Source organism: Hyaena hyaena, unplaced genomic scaffold (genome assembly GCF_003009895.1).
Source record: "Hyaena hyaena isolate Hyena2069 unplaced genomic scaffold, ASM300989v1 scaffold_860, whole genome shotgun sequence".
NCBI classification, from domain to species: Eukaryota; Metazoa; Chordata; class Mammalia; order Carnivora; family Hyaenidae; genus Hyaena; species Hyaena hyaena.
Genome location: NW_024081493.1, coordinates 200945 through 219657, shown reverse-complemented (window position 1 = coordinate 219657; position 18713 = coordinate 200945). Strand labels below are relative to the sequence as shown.

The window sequence follows — 18713 nt, the reverse complement described above, 5'->3', positions numbered from 1 at the left end:
GGAAGTAAGTAGGCTCTTGAACATCTGTGCTCTAGGCCAGGATACAAGAGGTGGATGTGAGATGGTGAGTGAATCGAGAAGGAAAATCAGGAGGAAGCTAGACCAGATTGCTGAGAAAGGAGAGGGAGGCTTGGGCAGGGCAGATGTTTGGGGCACGTAGGTCCCATGTCACCAAGGAGTTAAGTCTCAAGAAGATACGCTTTCTTAGGGATAATGTCATTGGTCCACGAAGAAGACATCCTAAACTGCTTGGGTTGTAGTGTTCATAAGAGTGCTGACAATTTTATTGACTTCTATGTATGTCACTAGTCCACCACTACATCCATAGAAAGGAGCCTTTTTTTCCTGCGTTTGGTGTTTGAATGGAGATTACAGTACATCCTTAGAGTTTTTAGAGTCTGAAATAATTGTTTTGCAAGGAGTGTTCCATGACTTACCCACACGCTGTACTTTTACCTTAATGTGTGCAGCAAAGGCGGTACATCACACCCGCATACAGTATACCAGCCACCAGAGCAAAAAAGAGTGACCGTGAAAAATGCCTACAGGAAGGATTTTTCCCTCCTATTCCTCTTCCTTGTTCTTAATAAGCATAGCAGACTCCAATTGTTAGTAGAAAAGGCCATAAATCCCCCATAAGAAATATTGCTACTCCATGACTTTAGATTGTCCTTGAAAATTCTATCCACACTATGGTTACTTCCATTACATTTAGGTCATTATAGCCAAGTTGCTTAACTTAAAAATACTACAAAACATAAACAGACCCATTTATGAAATCTTGCAAAATAGTCTATGTGCTTACTTTATTTTGTGAACTATTTAAACCAATACAGAGAGATATTAAAATACAGTTTTTAGATAGTGGGAATATATTAATATTTAAATTAGAATTTCTTTTCTAAAATAATATGAGTGGGACATTTTCCCAGTTTTGTAAGTTTAAAGCCCTGTGATGGACTCTCTTGTGTTTGAAATTCTGATTATTTCACTGATGGGGGTTTCAGCTGGCCTGTAGCTCCCTGAACACTCCTGGAGAACATGGTAATGACATCTAAAAGGATGCTTTTTAGATGTCAAAAAGGAGCTCAAATCCTAATAGCCAGTATTGTAATTTAGTAAGTGAAAGATAATCAAAATGGTGTCTAATTAAATACGGCAAATCTATCATATACATTTATAGCCTTACCCACTTCTAAACCCCAATAAAATGAAAGTAAAGGGGAAAGAAGGTCAAAACCCACAATGGAAAAGAGACCAGGAAAGATGATAACAGATGACAGATGCCCGTCGGAATTTGGAAAGATAGAGTGGATAGATGACTAGTTACTGCTATCAGCAGGATGGAGGACGGAGAAAGGGGATTCGTGCCGTAGAAATCCGAGAAGACTCATGATGTGCAGACAGCAAATCTGTAGGACTTTCAAATAGAAGATTGCTTGAAAGTCTGAATAAGGAATGGTTTGACTGGCAGATGCCCCTAATCCTGGGCCGCTAGGCAACTCCCGCCTATTAACTCCAACAGAAGACCCAAGGTTTACTCCCTGGACAGGGCAGCCCAAAGGGACTTTGGGGTTTGGGGCTGCAGGACACCACTGAGGCTGGAGCCACTATATGAAAAATAGATTAAATGAAATACTCTGTACCTAACGATCTGACTCCCACTGCCCCAGCCCCCACCATGTCACTGGCCAGGTTTATATCACAGCCAGGATTAACGCAAGAGTTTTAAAATCCAATTCAGTTATTTCATAAAAGTCCCTCACAAAAATATTAAAAAGGAAAAAATTATTAAATTAGTAATGTAACATAATTTCCCCAACCTGAAACATGTATAGAGTGGACCCTTGAACAGCAAAGGTTTGAACTGCATGGCTCCACTTATATGTGGATTTTTTATGCAATGAATCATGCAGTAGATATATTTTCCCTTCCTTAAAATTTTCTTTTTTCTAGCTTACTTTATTGTAAGAATATAGCATTTAATACCTATAAAATGCAAAATATTTGTTATTTGACTGTTTATGTTTTTGGAAAGGCTTCTAGTTGACAGTTGGTTATCAGTAGTTAAGTTTGGGGGGAGTCAAGTGTTATATGCAGATTTTCAACTGTGAGGAAGTGTTGGTGCCCCCAAGCCCCACTTTGTTCAAGGTGAGCTGCACTTCTAGAGCATAAACCCTACAAATGCCCAGGAAAAATAGAAATAAAGCCAAAACCATTATAAAATTTCAGAACATGGGAAACAAAGAGAACTTTATGGTTTCCAAGATGAAAATGTCTGATTTCTCCAAAACAATGCTGGAAGCTAAAAGACAGTGATACAGTATCTCCAGAAGGCTGAGAAAGTTATTTATGATTTAGACTACTATACCTGCCTTTTATTTAGTTTTTTAAATGTTTATTTACTTTTGAGGGGGAGAGAGAGAGAGAGAGAGAGCGAGCGAGCATGAACATGGGAGGTGCAGAGAGAGAGGGAGACACAGAATCCAAAGCAGGCTCAGGTCTCTGAGCTGTCAGCACAGAGCCCAACATGGGGCTCGAACTCACAAACTGCGAGATCATGACCTGAGCTTAAGTTGGACGCTCAACCGACTGAGCCCACCCGGGCACCCTGCACCTGCCTTTTAATATATAAAATATTTACCTCATATGCATATATTCTTAGGAAGCTAATTAAAGATGTTACAAATACTAAAATGAGAAGAAAAATAATATAAAACATCAGAGAGAGGAAAACTCCCAGAATGGGTGGTGAAGGAGTGTCCCAGATGCCAGCTGACCTGCAGCATTGGAGAAGGGGGTTGGCCGCTCTGGGACGGGTGTTTCCAAGACACCCATAAGTAAGACAGTTGAACCATGTACATGATGAGCTTAACCAGACTGGAAGGATTTTTATTAGTGCCATAAAACAAAGGATGGAAGGTAGGAATGAATATTCATGTTTTAAAGAGAGGGAGAGAGCTACTGATTCCATAAACACAAAAATATGTGTATATAAGAAAAGAAATCTAACCATTGCATATGTTTTTGCTCAGAAGTGAAAAAGATTAAGTAATCTTATCAAATAACCACAATCATGCAAATAGTCATTATTGGTCCAGCTAGAAGATGTGCTCAAACGGTAACTTGAGCCCTGGAAGTCAGGTAGAAGTTGATTCCATCTCTACTATAGAAGCACATATAATGTCGAAATTAAAAAATCAAGAAATAGCAACATAAACATGCTACTTAGAAACACAGAAATTAAAACAGGAAGGCAGAGCTCCAAGAGATGGAAATGGTTATTTCTGGAAAATTAGAATCAGGAGTGAAAAGGGAACTACTTCACTGCAAGCTTAGTAGTAGTTTTAAATTTTTAATATATTAATATATGTTCATATTGCCTTTTAATTAAATTTTAAGTTAAAGTTGGAAAAAAAAAAAAAAAAAAGGAAACAACTGTATACCAGTGGTTAAAAGTAAAGACTCCCTGGGTTCAAATCTGGGCTTGACCTCTTTTCTGCATGGCCTGGGACAACATAATGAACTATTTTAATCCTCAGATCCCTTATGTATAGAATGCTGATAATCAGAGTGCATGGCTCACAGTGTTATTATAAAAATTAATATGAAAAGTACTTAGCACAGCACCTAGAACAAAGTGGTGCTTAGTAAATTTTATTTCAATTCTGTCACATTCACTACAGTTTCTTTGTGGCAAGTGTTTAACCATGATTCTGTAAAAAATTAATAGCATTTGGGATCCATGTTGTAAAAGACAGACAAGTAGTATTCTGTCTCCAAAGGGGAAAATTCCTTTGAATATTTAAAAAGAGATTAAGCTGAAATACATGTTCTTCTAGTCCCTTCTGTGGATTTTCTATATGTTTCTCTTGCCAGTGCATATAATTATTATATACTTAATTGGGCAGAAATATATGTAGACTTGAGATGGACTCAGAGAGCATTTTGTCAACTTTCTCTGTGTTATGGATGAATAAGTATAAATTCAGAAACACTGTATGTCAGTTCAGAACCATTGCCAATGGGGGTTAAAGCTGAGACTAAAATCTTTATCTGTGTGAGAGCACTCACCCATAATTTAACTCCCCTCAAGCTTAATTCATATATTGATTTTAACAAAAACTTTTGAGCAGATGCACAAGGGGTCTTTTCTCTGATATTTACTGTGTGAACCTGGTTGAGCTCCTGGAGGTAAATTTCACCAAACTGGGCAGCCTCACCCATAACTGGGCCCTCTGGAATTTTTAACTCTATTGTCTATATTGAGCCTCCCCCAATCTGTCAGTTACAATTCTCATTTTCATGTTCTGACCCTCATTTCCACAATGCGCTCCCTATGGGTCTCTGCTCCAGGGTAGAGGAGTCACTTCATCTATATGACTATATAGATTATTTCCGACGTAAGTCTCCCTCACAAAAAGACCAACAAGCAATTATCTATAAACATGGCACCGCTGTAAAATTCCCAAGACCCAAGGGTGAAGATGAAGCACCCACCTGGAACCCAGAGACCAGAAGGACCACATTAAAGGGTAAGAGGAGTGGCAACACTCTGACCACGTTGTCCTTCATGGCTGGCCCAGAACTGCATTGAGAGGGCACCTCCTGGCCAATGTGGGCATCTGGCTCCCCTGACTCTCCCACCCTTACCAGGAGCCCCAGTTGGATCTCATCTCATAGGAATCACTAAGGGAACGTGTATGGCTTCACTACTGGGGATCAGTTAGTGAGGGAGAAGGGGGCTGAGGCTTACAGCAACCAGTCCTCACGTCTTGGCAGACCATATTCCTGTTTGCAGCTGCACCCAAGCCTGTGTCTCTGCCCATCAGCAGAGCCCAGCCAGTGGCCCTGTCTGACCTGGGAGTTCACTTGGCCATTTTGCCTGATTTGGGTCCCCAGACAATGGACCATATTGAGCTTGGAGCCCTAGAAACCATCTGACCTGGGTAGAGAAGCCAATTCCCAGCCCCGCCCAACAGCTGAGCATAGCCTTCATCCTTCCCCACCAGAAAGCCTGGCCAGAGAACCCAGGCAACCACGGAACCCATCCAATAGCCTTGTTTGAGCAAGGAGCCATGCCAGCAGCCCTACTCAACTGCTGAGCGTAACTTCTGGCCCTACATAATCAGGGAGTCTGGAAAGTGACCCTGGACAACCTCAGAGCTCAACCTACAGCCTTACCCAGCCTATAACTATACCCAGCCACAGAGCTCAGATGATAACCCCACTCAGCAGTAGAATTCAACCTATGGCCTTCTCTGATTGCTGAACATAGCCTGCAACCTTATTCAGGCAGGGAGGCCAGCCCATGATTCCAATCAACCACCAAGCATAGCCTGTGGCCCCACATGACAAAAAGGCCTGGACAGTGACCCAGCTCAACCATGGAGCATAGTCTGTAGCCCCACACACGCTGGGATACAGCTGAAGGCCCATCCTAATTAGAGAGCCCAGCCAGTAACTTTGGAAAGAGTAACACAGCCAGTGGCCCACCTGATGGCAAAGACCAGACTATCATCATCTCCCCCGATTCCTGGGCGTAGCCTGCAGCCCTGCCAAAGGCTACACCTGAGCACAGAGTCCAGCCAGCAGCGCCATATGGTCTGAGAGCACAGTCTGATATCCCACTTAAGTGGAAGTGATTGCAGAGCCCAGCCGGTCACCCTCCCCAGTCACCGAGTCCAACCAGACACTGCCTTGTTAGGGAGCACAGCCTGTGACCTCCCCCAGCTAGCGATGATTGTGGAGCCTAGCCAGCAACACCTCTCCCCACCTTCCCCCCTACCCCCGCCATCTCAGAGCATGAAATGTTTTCCAGCATCAGCTATACAAAACAAATCCAAGAAAACGTAATTTATATCAAGTGTCTTTTCCAACTACAATGATGTGAAACTAGAAATCAATAATAGGAAGAAGGCTAGAAAATTCACAAATCCATGGAAATAAAACAATACACTTCTAATCAAAGAAGAAAACAAGAAGAAAATTAAAAAATATCTTGAGGCAAACAAAAAAGGAAACACACAACATACCATAACTTATGGAGTTCAGCAAAAGCAATTCTAAGAGGGAAGCTTATAGTGATAAATGCTTATATGAAGAAAAAAGTCAAATAAATAACCTAACTTTGTACCTCGAGGAACAAACTAAACCCAAAATTGGCAGAAGGAAGGAAATAAGAGATTAGAGCAGAAATAAATGAAATAGAGAATAAGAAAACAGTATAAAAGATTAACAAAACTGAGCTGGTTCTTTGAAATGATAAACAAAATTGAAAAACCGTTAGCTAGGCTAACCAAAAAAACAAAGAGTGTAAACCCAAATAAATAAAAATTATAAATGGAAGTGGAGACATTATAGGAAGTACAAAGGATCATCAGAGAAGTGGATAAATGCCTAGAAACATGCAGCTTAACAAGACTGAATTCTGAAGAAATAGAAAATATGAACAGACCCATAATGAGTAAGAAAGCAGAATCAGTCATGAAAAACCTCCAAACAAAGAAAAGTCCAGGACCAGACGATTTCACAGGTGAAATCTATCAAACATTAAAGCCAGTTCTTTGTACTCTTCCAAAAATTTAAGGAAAAGGGTACACTCTCAAATTCATTTTATAAGGCTAATGTAACCCTGATACCAAATCCAGATAAGGACACTATAAGAGAAGAAAACTATAGGCCAATATCCATGATACATATAGGTGCAGAAATTCTCAACTGAGTCCTGGCAAACCAAATTCAATAGCACACTCAAAGGATCATAATACACCATGATTTACACAGATTCATCCCTAGGATGCAAAACTGGTTCAACATATGCATATAAAAATAAATATGATACATTACATTACTAGAATGAAATACAAATATAGTAGCATCTCAATAGATGCAGAAGAAGCATTTAACAAAATTCAAATGATAAAAATTCTCAACAAAGTGAGTATTGTACCTCAACATAATAAAGGCAATATAATTAGCCCACAGCCAACATCATACTCAATGGTAAAAGGTTGAAAGTTTCTCCTCTAAGATCAGAAACAAGATGGGGTGCCCACTCTCACCAGGCCTGTTCAACATAGTACTCTAAATCTTAGGCGTGATAATCAGGCAAGAAAAAATAAATAAATAAAAGGCATCTAAATGAGACAGGGTGATACCAAATGGCCTTTGTTTGTAGATGACATAATCTTACATACAGAAAATCTTAAAGACCCTACCAAAAAAAGTGTTAGAACTAAAAAATTCAGTTAAGTTACAGGATACAAATTTAACAAACACTAATCTGTGGCATTTCTTTTTTTTTTTTTTAAGTATATTTATTTATTCTGAGAGAGAGAGAGACAGAGAGAGAAGGAAAGAGAGAATCCCAAGCAGGCTCCATAGCGTCAGCTCAGAGCCTGATGCAGAGCTCAATCTCATGAACCGTAAGAATATGACCTGAGCCAAAATCCAGAGTCAGATGCTCAACTGACTGAGCTACCTAGGCACCCCAATCAGTTGCATTTCTGTACACTAATAATGAACTATCTTGGGGAAAAAAAGAAAACAATCCCTTTATAATAACATCAAAGACAATAAAATACTTAGGAATAAATTAATCAGGGAGCTGAAAGATCTCTACACTGAAAACTATTAAGACACTGACGAAAGACATTAAAGAAAACACAAATACATGGAAAGATATCCCATGTGTATAGATTGGAAGAATTAATATTGTTAAAATGAGCATGCAGCCAAAGCTATCTATAGATTCACTACAATCCCAATCAAGATTTCAATGGTACTTTTTACAGATATAGAAAAACAATTCTAAAACTTATATGGAATCACAAAAGATCCCAAATAGCCAAAACAATCCTGAGAAAGAACAAAGCTGGCGTTATCGCACTTCTTTATTTCAAACTATGTTACAAAGGTATAGTAATCAAAACTGTATGTTACTGGCATAAGGACAAACACATAGACCAATGGAACAGAATTGAGAGCCCAAAAATGCACCCATGCATCTATGGTCAAGTAATATTTGACAAGGGAGCCAAGAATATCCAGTGGTAAAGGATAGTCTCTTCAAAAAATGGTCTTGGGAAAACTGGACATTCACATGCAAAAGAGTGAAACTGAACCCCTATTTTATACCACTTACAAAAATTAACTCAAAATAATGTATTAAAGACTTAAAAGGGAGACCTGAAACCATAAAATTCCTAGAAGAAAACATAGGGGAAAAGCTTCTTGACATTGATTTTGGAGATGATGTTTTAGATATGGCACCAAAAGTATAACCAATAAATAAATAAACAAACAAGCAAACAAGCTGGACTAAATGAAGCTAAAAAGCTTCTGCAAAGCAAAGTAGTGATCAACCAAATGAAAAAGCAACCTCTAGAATGGGAGAAAAGATTTGCAAATCACATATCTGAGGAGGTTAATACCGAGAATATGTAAGGAGTTCATAAAACTCAACAGCAAAACTAGTAATAATGATAATAATAATTCAATTTCAAAAATGGGGCAAGAGACATGATCAGGCATTTTTCCAAAGAAGATACTAAAATTCCCAACAGGTACATGAAAAGATGTTCTACATCATTAATCATCACGGAAATGCAAATCAAAACCACAATAAGATATCACCTCACACTTTTTAGAATGCCTGTTCTCAAAAAGCAGAACCCTAGTGCACTATTGGTGGGAATGTAAGTCAGTATCATCACTATGGAAAACATTATGGAGGTTTCTTAAAAAATTAAAAATAGAGCTACCATGTGATCCAGTAAAACTTATTCCACTTCTGGGTAAGTTTTGGAAAGAAATGAAATCATTATCTTAAAGCGAATCCCCACACACCGCATTCATTGAAGCATTATTTATAACAGTGAATACATGAAAACAGTCTAAGTATCCATCAATAGATAAATGGATAAAGAAAATGTGGTATATATACACAAAGGGATATTGTTTAGGCATAAAAAAGGAAATACTGCCATTTCCAACAATGTGGATGAACCTTAAAGTCATCATGCTAAGCAAAATAAGTCAGAGAAAGACAAATGCTGTATGATCTCACTAACATGTGGACTCTAAAAAAATTGAACTCATAGAAACAGATAGTAGATTAGTGGTTACCAGAGATGGGGGTGATGGTGAGGGAAATGAATGAAGGTGGTCAAAGGGTAAAAACTTCTATTTATAATATAAATCCATTCTAGAGATGTAATGTTCAGCATGATGTCTATAGTTAATGATACTGTGTTACATATTTGAAAATTGCTAAGAGAGTAGATCTTAAAAGTTCTCAACATACACACACACACACATTTGTAACTATGTGAGGTGATAGATATTAGGTAAACTTATTGTGGTAATCATATTGTGGTAATCATTTCACAATATATACATACATCAAGTCATCACATTGTGCGTCTTAAGCTTACACAATTTTATATGTCAGGTATATCTCAATAAAGCTGGGAAAAAACCCTTTTGAGTACTTGGGGAAATGCTATAACTTTTTTAAATGTATTGATTATGTTCATGTACCTAACAGTACTTAACAAATGTATCTCTGTATACAAAGGCACTTTAAGACCAAAACTTTACTTGGTGATCTCATTCACAGATGTCTGTCTTCATCTTTGAGTAAATATTTAGTTCAGTTTTATATTTTTTAGACCAGCAGTTCTTGTGATGATTTCCCCATAACTGAAAGAGATTATGTAAGAGATCTGAAAGGACTGTTTAGTGAAATAGAAATATTTTTAATAGAATCTGTCTTCTTTTATAGTTCATAACATCTCCAAATAGTAATGAAAGGCATTGTTATTGCATTAGACAATAAGCTGATGTTTGCATAGAAGACCTTGTAACATGGTGTTAAAAAGGAAAAATAGGAGGAAGAATATAGACACAAAAATACAAATCTCAGCTATTTGAAGAAGTTGAGGAATTCTTGTTAGAACAAGAATAAAGTTCGGAAAATCCAAGAATTGTTTTAAAGAAAAGGAAAATACATTAAGGAATTTGATGAATAATAGGGCAATCAAAATTACCAGTGGCCTCACTTTTAATAATGAAATACTCTGAGCAAATTGAGTTAAAAGCTCAGTAGAAAAAGGAACATACATTTTGCATTTACATTTTATGCAGTTAACATGGAGATTCTACATGGTGGTATCCTGGGGAAATTCAGTGCCTTGTTTATCATCATCATCTTTCTGTTTCTGCCCTACCTTTAAAATTGCTCCCCGAGGAAGCTGTTGATGTTATGATGTCATACGTGATAGAGAACGTAGGTCTTTTAAATGGTACTTTTAATGATGGTGGAATTAGCTATTTTAAGCAGTTTGCACATCTTTGGAGATGAAATGCCAGTTCTTAAGTGGCGGTACTTTAACAAGAGCACATGTATTTCTTTGGTTGGTTGATCGATGTACTGGAATGGAAGTGATATCTGTGAAGTACAGTCTGGGGCAAGAGTTATTTTTCAATCACTAAAGAAGCTAGTTTTATTCTTTTTTAAATTTTTTTAATGTTTTTATTTTATTTTCAAGAGAGAGAGACAGAGCATGAGCAGGGGAGGGTCAGAGAGAGAGGGAGACACAGAATCTGAAACAGGCTCCAAGCTCTGAGCTAGCTGTCAGCACAGAGCCTGACGTGGGGCTCAAACCCACAGACCGCGAGATCATGACCTGAGCCAAAGTCGGATGCCCAACCAACTGAGCCACCCAGGCACCCGAAGCTAGTTTTATTCTTAATGTAATTAATAGTTTATTTCATTCATTCCATTTATATTTTGGCATTACTCACATAGCCAAAATTTTCCTAGATGAGTTTTCTCATCTTTTTGAGCTTGCTGTATTTCATAAATGAAGTTAAAGAAACGTCATTCAAGGAAGTAAGGTATTTGTCAGGATTTTGTCTAACCACTTACCAGTCCAGGAATACTGCTGTATTTTCTCTCCTCGGTAGCCGAGGTTTTGAATAAAGCACGGCTCCTTCCCCACAGGAGCTTCAGAGAGACATCGAGAAGCACAGCACAGGCGTGGCCTCTGTCCTCAACCTCTGCGAGGTCCTTCTGCACGACTGTGATGCCTGTGCCACGGATGCCGAGTGTGACTCCATCCAGCAGGCTACCCGCAACCTGGACCGGCGGTGGAGGAATATCTGTGCCATGTCTATGGAGAGGAGGCTCAGGTAAGCCATGGGGTCCAAGGAACTGTGGCAGAGGATGGGCCAAAAAGAGGAAAAATGGCCACCCAGTGTATCCATTGCTCACCACTTCCTTTTGGTTGCCATGTCCAAAAATAGCACTGGTCTCCCAAACTTGCCATCTTCTACATTTCGTTGGAAAATACGTAGGAATACAGGTTAATACAGTAGTCTCCCCCACATTGCCCCCCATTTCTCTCTCCACGGTTTCAGTTTCCTACGGTCGAGCAGGATCCAGAAGCGGAGGATCTCGCCTTCTGATGTACAGTCGGAAGGTCAATAGCAGCCTAACGCCAGACCCAACACCTACGTCATTCCGTTAATTTCATCTGTCATCTCACATCATCACAGGAAGGGTGAATGCAGTACAATAAAATACTTTGAGAGACAGAGATCACTCTCACATAACTTTTATTACAGTAGATTGTTATGACTGTTCTATTTTATTATTGGTTCATGTGGCTCACCTCTTACTGTGCCTAATTTATAAATTAAAGTGCATCATATGTGTGTCTAGGATAAAACAAAGAACATTTAGGGAGTCTTGGAGCATATTATGCACGGATAAGGGGGGGCTACTGTATAAAAATATAACAAGCCAAACCATGCCTGACCTAATAGTTTAAATATAATTCAGAAAAATAAAAATACGCCCTTGCTGAACAAGTATGTTATTAAAAAACTGGAGGTGTGAAAAATAATATTACTTTATTAAAAATGAAATAATAAAACAAAGAGCTTATCTTAAAAATAAAACCTTTGAAATTCAAGGCAGTAAAAAATAGTGGTAGGTTAGAAAATTTTCATAATGATTTACAGTAACATATAATCTTCTGAACTGTTCGGAGAACTCTTGAAAAGTTAATATTTGCCTTGCTGTCATAGGTTAATTTCAACGAGGGTAAGTTTGATGTTGGGCTTAAATGCGTTTTCAGACCTTAGTTAGATTTCAGTGGAACCTTGGCCGTGAGTGTGCCCTGCAAACGTGGTATTGCACCTCTGAACCCCCTTGCACAGGTCACTTTAAGTGCTTATAATACACAATTTGACTAATCCCAAATCCAAAGCGGTAGGATGGGTACGAAGAAAAAAACACGCCAAAACACACAGCTGTTTCATTTTAGCTCAAACAGTTGTCTCTTTTTCACTCTGGTCAGATTTGGCTGAAGGCACAGTTATTGTTTGGCACAACAGATGGCTGTTTGGGCTCGCTCAGCCCTGCCGCAGGCAGCAAACAGGGTTCTGGAGCATAAACAGTCCCACACAATCAGATTCTGTTTTTTCATCATCTGTCTCAGAATTGAAGAGACGTGGCGATTGTGGCAGAAGTTTCTGGACGACTATTCTCGTTTTGAAGATTGGCTCAAGATTTCAGAAAGGACAGCTGCCTTCCCCAGCTCTTCCGGGGTGCTCTACACAGTTGCCAAGGAAGAACTAAAGAAATTTGAGGTGATTTTTAATCCCACACATTTCGTCCTTATCTTGCTATGAGCATAGCCAGCTAGTCGTTGGTATCCCAAGACATAAACTCACTGTTTGCCCACACGTTATTTCTTCACACAGCTGGGTGATGGCTCTGTGGTCATCTTTATTATGCCTCATAAGTAGGCAAAGAAGGGGGGAAATGAGGTTTGTCATTAAGATTCTCAAGAATTACAGTAAAGCCATAATGGTAAGAAATTCTATTACAAAACACAAATCATGATTCCCAAAAAAAGATCTTGGGATTCTTTTTAATTTCATAATTCTTCACTATCAACCACCTAAGATGAAAATATGATGTTGTTTCATACTATCAAAATCTCTCCTTTATATTTTCTTGATTTTTATTTTATCTACTTAAGAGAATAGATGTATAGACTTTTAAATCATTGCTAAATAGAGTTGGCTCCAGAATTAAGTAGAATAATTATAAGCCATTTCTAATGACAAATGAAGTGCAGTGTCATTCTTGAGTCACCAAAACTTTTCAATTACATAGAGATGAAAATAGCAGCGCTATCATCATATTCATGAAGGACATGTTCAATAACTGACTGTGGTATCTGGTCTGTGCGATCTCGAATCCGCTGTATCCCTGTGGGGATGACGATCCCCCAGCAGCTGCCTCTCATTTTCACAGAGGAACTGGCATAGCCTAAAAATCACCATGTTTCAATTTGAAGTTTCTTTTTCCATCCGTCCCCACTGACAGGCAGATATTGACAGCAAAGTTCTGGTGCGTGTATCTTACAAAACTCATTCTTGGTTGCTAATTCTGCCTCAGGCTCCCTGAGATGTTCAAAAATAAGACTATGGGGGCGCCTGGGTGGCTCAGTCAGATGAGCATCCAACCTTGGCTCAGGTCATGATCTCGCGATTTAGGCTCTCGCTGTCACCACGGAGCCTGCTTTGGATCCTCTGTCCCCCCCTCTCTCTCCACCCCTGCCCCATTCACACGCTCTCTCTCTCAAAAATAAGATAATGATAATTTTAAAAAGACTAAAAATCCAACCACATCCAGCTGAATTCATTTATACGTTGTAAAAATGCCAGTTTACCTGGCTTTTTTTTTTCTTTTTTTTTTTTTGAGGCCAGTTAGAGTTAGTATGAAATTTGGTTTTTGTGCTTCTGGGGTTTGTAATCGAAGAATCCTAGATGAGCAGCTATTCGAATCTATAAAAATGCTCCAGTACTATGTAAAAGAAATAAGAATTACCCTGATGTATGAATATGGATTTATGTATAACTCTGCCACTAAATTCCAGGAAAATAATTTCACATCTAAAATGTTTCCCCTGGGCCACCTAGGTGGCTCAGTCAGTTGAGCGTCTGACTTCGGCTCAGGTCATGATCTCGTGGTTCGTGGGTTCTAGCCCCATCTTGAGCTCTGTGCTGACAGCCAGCTCAGAGTCTGGAGCCTGTCTTTGGATTCTGTGTCTCCGTCTCTCTGACCCTTCCCCATTCTCTCTCTCTCTCTCTCTCTCTCTCTCAGAAATAAATAAAACTTAAAAATTTTTTTTTAAATAAAATGTTTTCCCTTCAAAAATCCTAGTGCAAAGGCACAGTGAGCTGTATGGTAGAGTTCAGGTCTACCCGGTGTGAACCGGTGCTAGCGAAGTATCATCCTGTCTTATTACACTGTGCTTCATCAAGGTTAAAACCTCCTCTAATTGGCTTATACTACTAAGCAGATTATGCACAGTCCTTTCCGATGCTGTTTTAGACTCTCAGATTTTATGGCAAAAGTTAGCCATATAATTAGCTTCTACAGTAAATGATGTTATCATTTATCTCTTAGTTAATGTTCTTAAGAGACAGAAATAGATTTTAAAAAAATAAAATTTGAGGATAAGCGTTGCCTGTTCAGATGCACGCACCTGGGATGGACCTGGGTACCTACCCATTATGGTGGGAAAACATATTCTGTGACTCCCAATAAGGGCAAAAGCTGAACTTTCCTCACCACTTCCTTTGCTGGAGAAATCTTTTAAATTGTTTTATAGAATAGGAGGAGATTCGGTATGGGGGGAAGGGGGGAGATGGGCACGGAGGAGGGCACTTGTGGGGATGAGCACGGGGTGTTATATGGAAACCAACTTGACAATAAACTATCTAAAAAAATAATAATAATTTTTTAAAAAGAAAAAAAGAGCCCAGTGTTAATAAAGTTGCAGACAAGAGAAAAAAAAAAAAGAATAGGAGATTAGCTTTACTAAGACGAAGTCTCTTAAAACACCTCTCCGAAGGAAAGCCGTATCCGAGGCACAGACATGCCCTCAAGTAAACCATGTGATAGGCCAAAGGAAGCAGAATTCTGTGAGTTAGGGGAGTTCAGACCACTTCGTGGTACAGTTTTCTGTCTATTATCAGGGTAAATGTCAGTCATAAATCATATACATGAGTTTGAAAAAAAAAACCCACTTCCTTTTATTTTGGCTAAATGATTCTTGTGGTAAAACTACCCTGTGTTGCAGAGAGAAAGAAGAAAAAGTATTTTACCTTTAGAAACTTGAAACTATACATAGGATAACCTCAAAAATCTCAAAAATAAGTAGACACAGGGGAATTGATCTACATTTTAATCACTTAAAAACAAATTTTTAATCTTAAAGAGTGACAGTGTGATTATTAAATTTGCCCAAGATATGTGAACTGGACCAAGAATGAAGGATGATTGATATAACATGGTAGGAATAAATGACTGTAAAAGAAAAAAATAAATAAATAGACATTACAGCATATGGTGGTACATGAGCTATAAAATGTTTTATTAAAAAATGAATAATTCGGGGCACCTGGGTGGCTCAGTAGGTTAAACGTCTGACTTCGGCTCAGGTCATGATCTCACGGTTCGTGGGTTCGAGCCCCGTGTCAGGCTTTGTGCTGACAGCTAGCTCAGAGCCTGGAGCCTGTTTCATATTCTGTATCTCCCTCTCTCTCTGACCCTCCCCTGCTCACGCTCTCTCTCTCTCTCAGAAATAAATAAAACATTAAAAAATGTTTAAATGTATAATTCACAGGAACAACAAAAAAGAAACACAGCATGTTCCAAACTTTTCTCTAAGGTTACATGAATTTTACTATACTGCTTTTCTTAAAAGTTAGTAACAACTTGCATTTAGAAACCTTCTGCAAAAAAGTGGTTTTAATTTTTTTAATGGACATCAGAATTGAGGCTGTTTCTGGATTTTTAGGAGATTGCATCTTTCGCAAATAAAGAGAAAGTTCTGTTACAGACATCTTTGCTCAGTATTGACATCAGAAAATTTTGAAACTTTCAGCACACAGAAGTATGTGTGTAACTAGTTTGTTTCATGGGAAAATTTTTTCAAGCTCCTCAACATTTTAAAAACTATCATATAGGAACATGTGTATATCATACATGTATATGTATTTGTATATGTACATATATAGTTATTAACATTTACCGATTTATTTCATATTCTTGTTTGATCTACTTCCTTCCCTTAAGCCACACCAAGCATTATACTCTGCTTGTTAATAAGGGGAAGTAAACCTCATTAGAAATTGTCATTTCCCTGCCACTGCAGTATAAGGCCATACCGGGGGAGAGCTCTTCGATCCCCTCACTGCTGTGTTTCTCTGTGGTCTTAGGCCTTCCAGCGACAGGTTCACGAGAGCCTGACCCAACTGGAGTTGATCAACAAGCAGTACCGTCGCCTGGCCAGAGAGAACCGCACTGATTCTGCCTGTAGCCTAAAGCAGATGGTCCACGAAGGCAACCAGAGATGGGACAACCTGCAGAAGCGTGTCACCTCCATCTTGCGCCGACTCAAGGTCTGTGTCATGGTCAAGGTCCTGTCCCAGAAGACAGGATTGGGCCATTTGAACTCATTAAAACATAATCTGAGTGATTTTATAAGATTGGGACGGCAAGTGTGGTATCCAGAGTTAACTGGAAGAGTAAATGATTGCAGAGTTCCCCTTGTTGAGGAAGTGACTTTCCGGAAGAACATTGGAATTGCTAGTGCCATCCCCATAGGGGCATGTGAACTTTAATTCTCATTATTTCCTTTTGACATACAGCATTTCATTGGCCAGCGCGAGGAGTTTGAGACTGCGCGGGACAGCATTCTGGTGTGGCTGACAGAGATGGATCTACAGCTCACTAACATTGAGCATTTTTCTGAGTGTGATGTTCAAGCTAAAATAAAGCAACTCAAGGTAATGTAGTAGTGATTTCTCAAACTGCAAGGAAGTTCTGAAGAAGAAGGGATTTGTAGATCCTTTGGGGAAGAACACAGTAAAGAACTCTTCTGAAAAAATTCGTTCTTGCTTGACAAAAAGTTCAGAAAATACAAAATATATTACAAATGAAATAAAGAACATTACCCAGAGATGACAACCATTAACATACATACTTTTAATTATCAACTCCATTGCCAGGGTGTTAGGAACCTTGTTAGTTGGCTGTTGTTTTTGTTTCTAGCACTTTGTCTCTAACACCTTCAGAGAGTTTGACCTCCATGTTCCAAAGCGATACAGGTTTCTCATGTTAGGATTTCATTCCACATATTCCACATCCTTAGATGCCATGTTAGTTTTTTCAAGCATATCTGCCATGTTTCACTATACAGTTAGTGAATTGCAGTGGCTAGTTAAAAATTTAAACAGGAGTGATATACATTAGGAAAAAGGAGCCCCCCCCCAGCAAGAAGTGTTTTAACAACTTGAGTGTTATGCAAGGCAGCTTGTGAAACTTTCTTCTTGAGACAGATTTTTTTATTTTAGAGAATAGTCATGCTGCCCATTAATTTTTAGTTTTCATAATAATAGAAGGAAGCTACCCTTAATCATAGATTCTCAGGGTGAAAACATAAAATCGTGAGCCCTGAGAGTGTGCCCAACCATCTCTTCACACCCTCCCCCTCCTCCACTGAAACTTCTAAATCGTTTCACAGACAAATCAAAATTTTAAACCTTCAACAGGAAATTTCTACCAAGTGGTAGTTGAATCTTTTCTTATTATACTCTGGCAGAGTCAAATAATTTATTACCATGCTCCCTTTCCCCCAGCAGCCTTTTCATTAGTGGACAATTTCAACTATTCCAGAAATTATTTTTATATTGCATTAAAATGTATCCATGTTGTCGGTCACTACTAACCTCCTTTTTTTTTTAATGTTCATTTATTTATTTTTTAATTTTTTTATGTTTATTTATTTTCGAGAGAAACAGAGAGTATGAGCAGGGGAGGGGCAGAGACAGAGGGAGACATAGAATCTGAAGTAGGCTCCAGGTTCTGAGCTGTCAGCACAGAGCCTGATGCAGGGCTTGAACCCACACACTGTGAGATCATGACCTGAGCCAAAGTCAGACACGTAACCGACTGAGCCACCCAGGCGCCCCGAATGTTTATTTATATTTGAGAGAGACAGAGTGTGAGCAGGGGAAGGGCAGAGAGAGAGGGAGGCACAGAATCCGAAGCAGGCTCCAGGCTCCCAGCTGTCAGCACAGAGCCCAACGCGGGGCTCCAACCCACGAACTGTGAGATCATGACCGAGCTGAAGTCGGACGCTTAACCAACTGAGCCACCCAAGCTCCCCTTATCTCTTTTTAGTTGTATAGACTGAACCTGAATAATCCTCCAGGATTCCTTATTTTTCAAATAGTTATAATCTTTCCTGGTTATGTCCTGAAGCAAAGAAAGACTCCACTGAGAAGAATTGTATCATTAATTATCATTTGGATGGTTTCTCTTAGTCATGTTTGACCTATGATCAGGAAATCTAAACTTAAAATATTTGCTATAACTCTCTAAAATGTTAAATTTATTTCAGTGGCACTGTACTGCTTACCCTTGCTTTTCGTTGGGGATAACCAGCGCTATCAACTTTATGAGGGGTTTGAATGTTTTTTCCTGTGATTCTCTACCCACACTGTCTTTGGTGGTAAATTTTATTAGCCAAAGGCGCCTTTCTGGTCATGGAATTTTGACGATTCTGCTTCTGACTCCTCTTCTGATTCAAAACGTTTATGTTTGACTTCAGAAAGTAATC

The 18713-nt window shown here is 39.0% G+C and overlaps 1 protein-coding gene across 1 annotated transcript in view; it reads left to right on the top strand.

Annotated features, from left to right (window-relative positions):
- Positions 1–18713, top strand: part of SYNE1 (spectrin repeat containing nuclear envelope protein 1) — a 461288-nt gene that overhangs the window by 416256 nt on the left and 26319 nt on the right. The window contains 4 exon segments of the mRNA XM_039220107.1: positions 11009–11196; positions 12510–12660; positions 16309–16491; positions 16741–16878. Coding sequence (XP_039076038.1) covers positions 11009–11196; positions 12510–12660; positions 16309–16491; positions 16741–16878 — 660 coding nt within the window.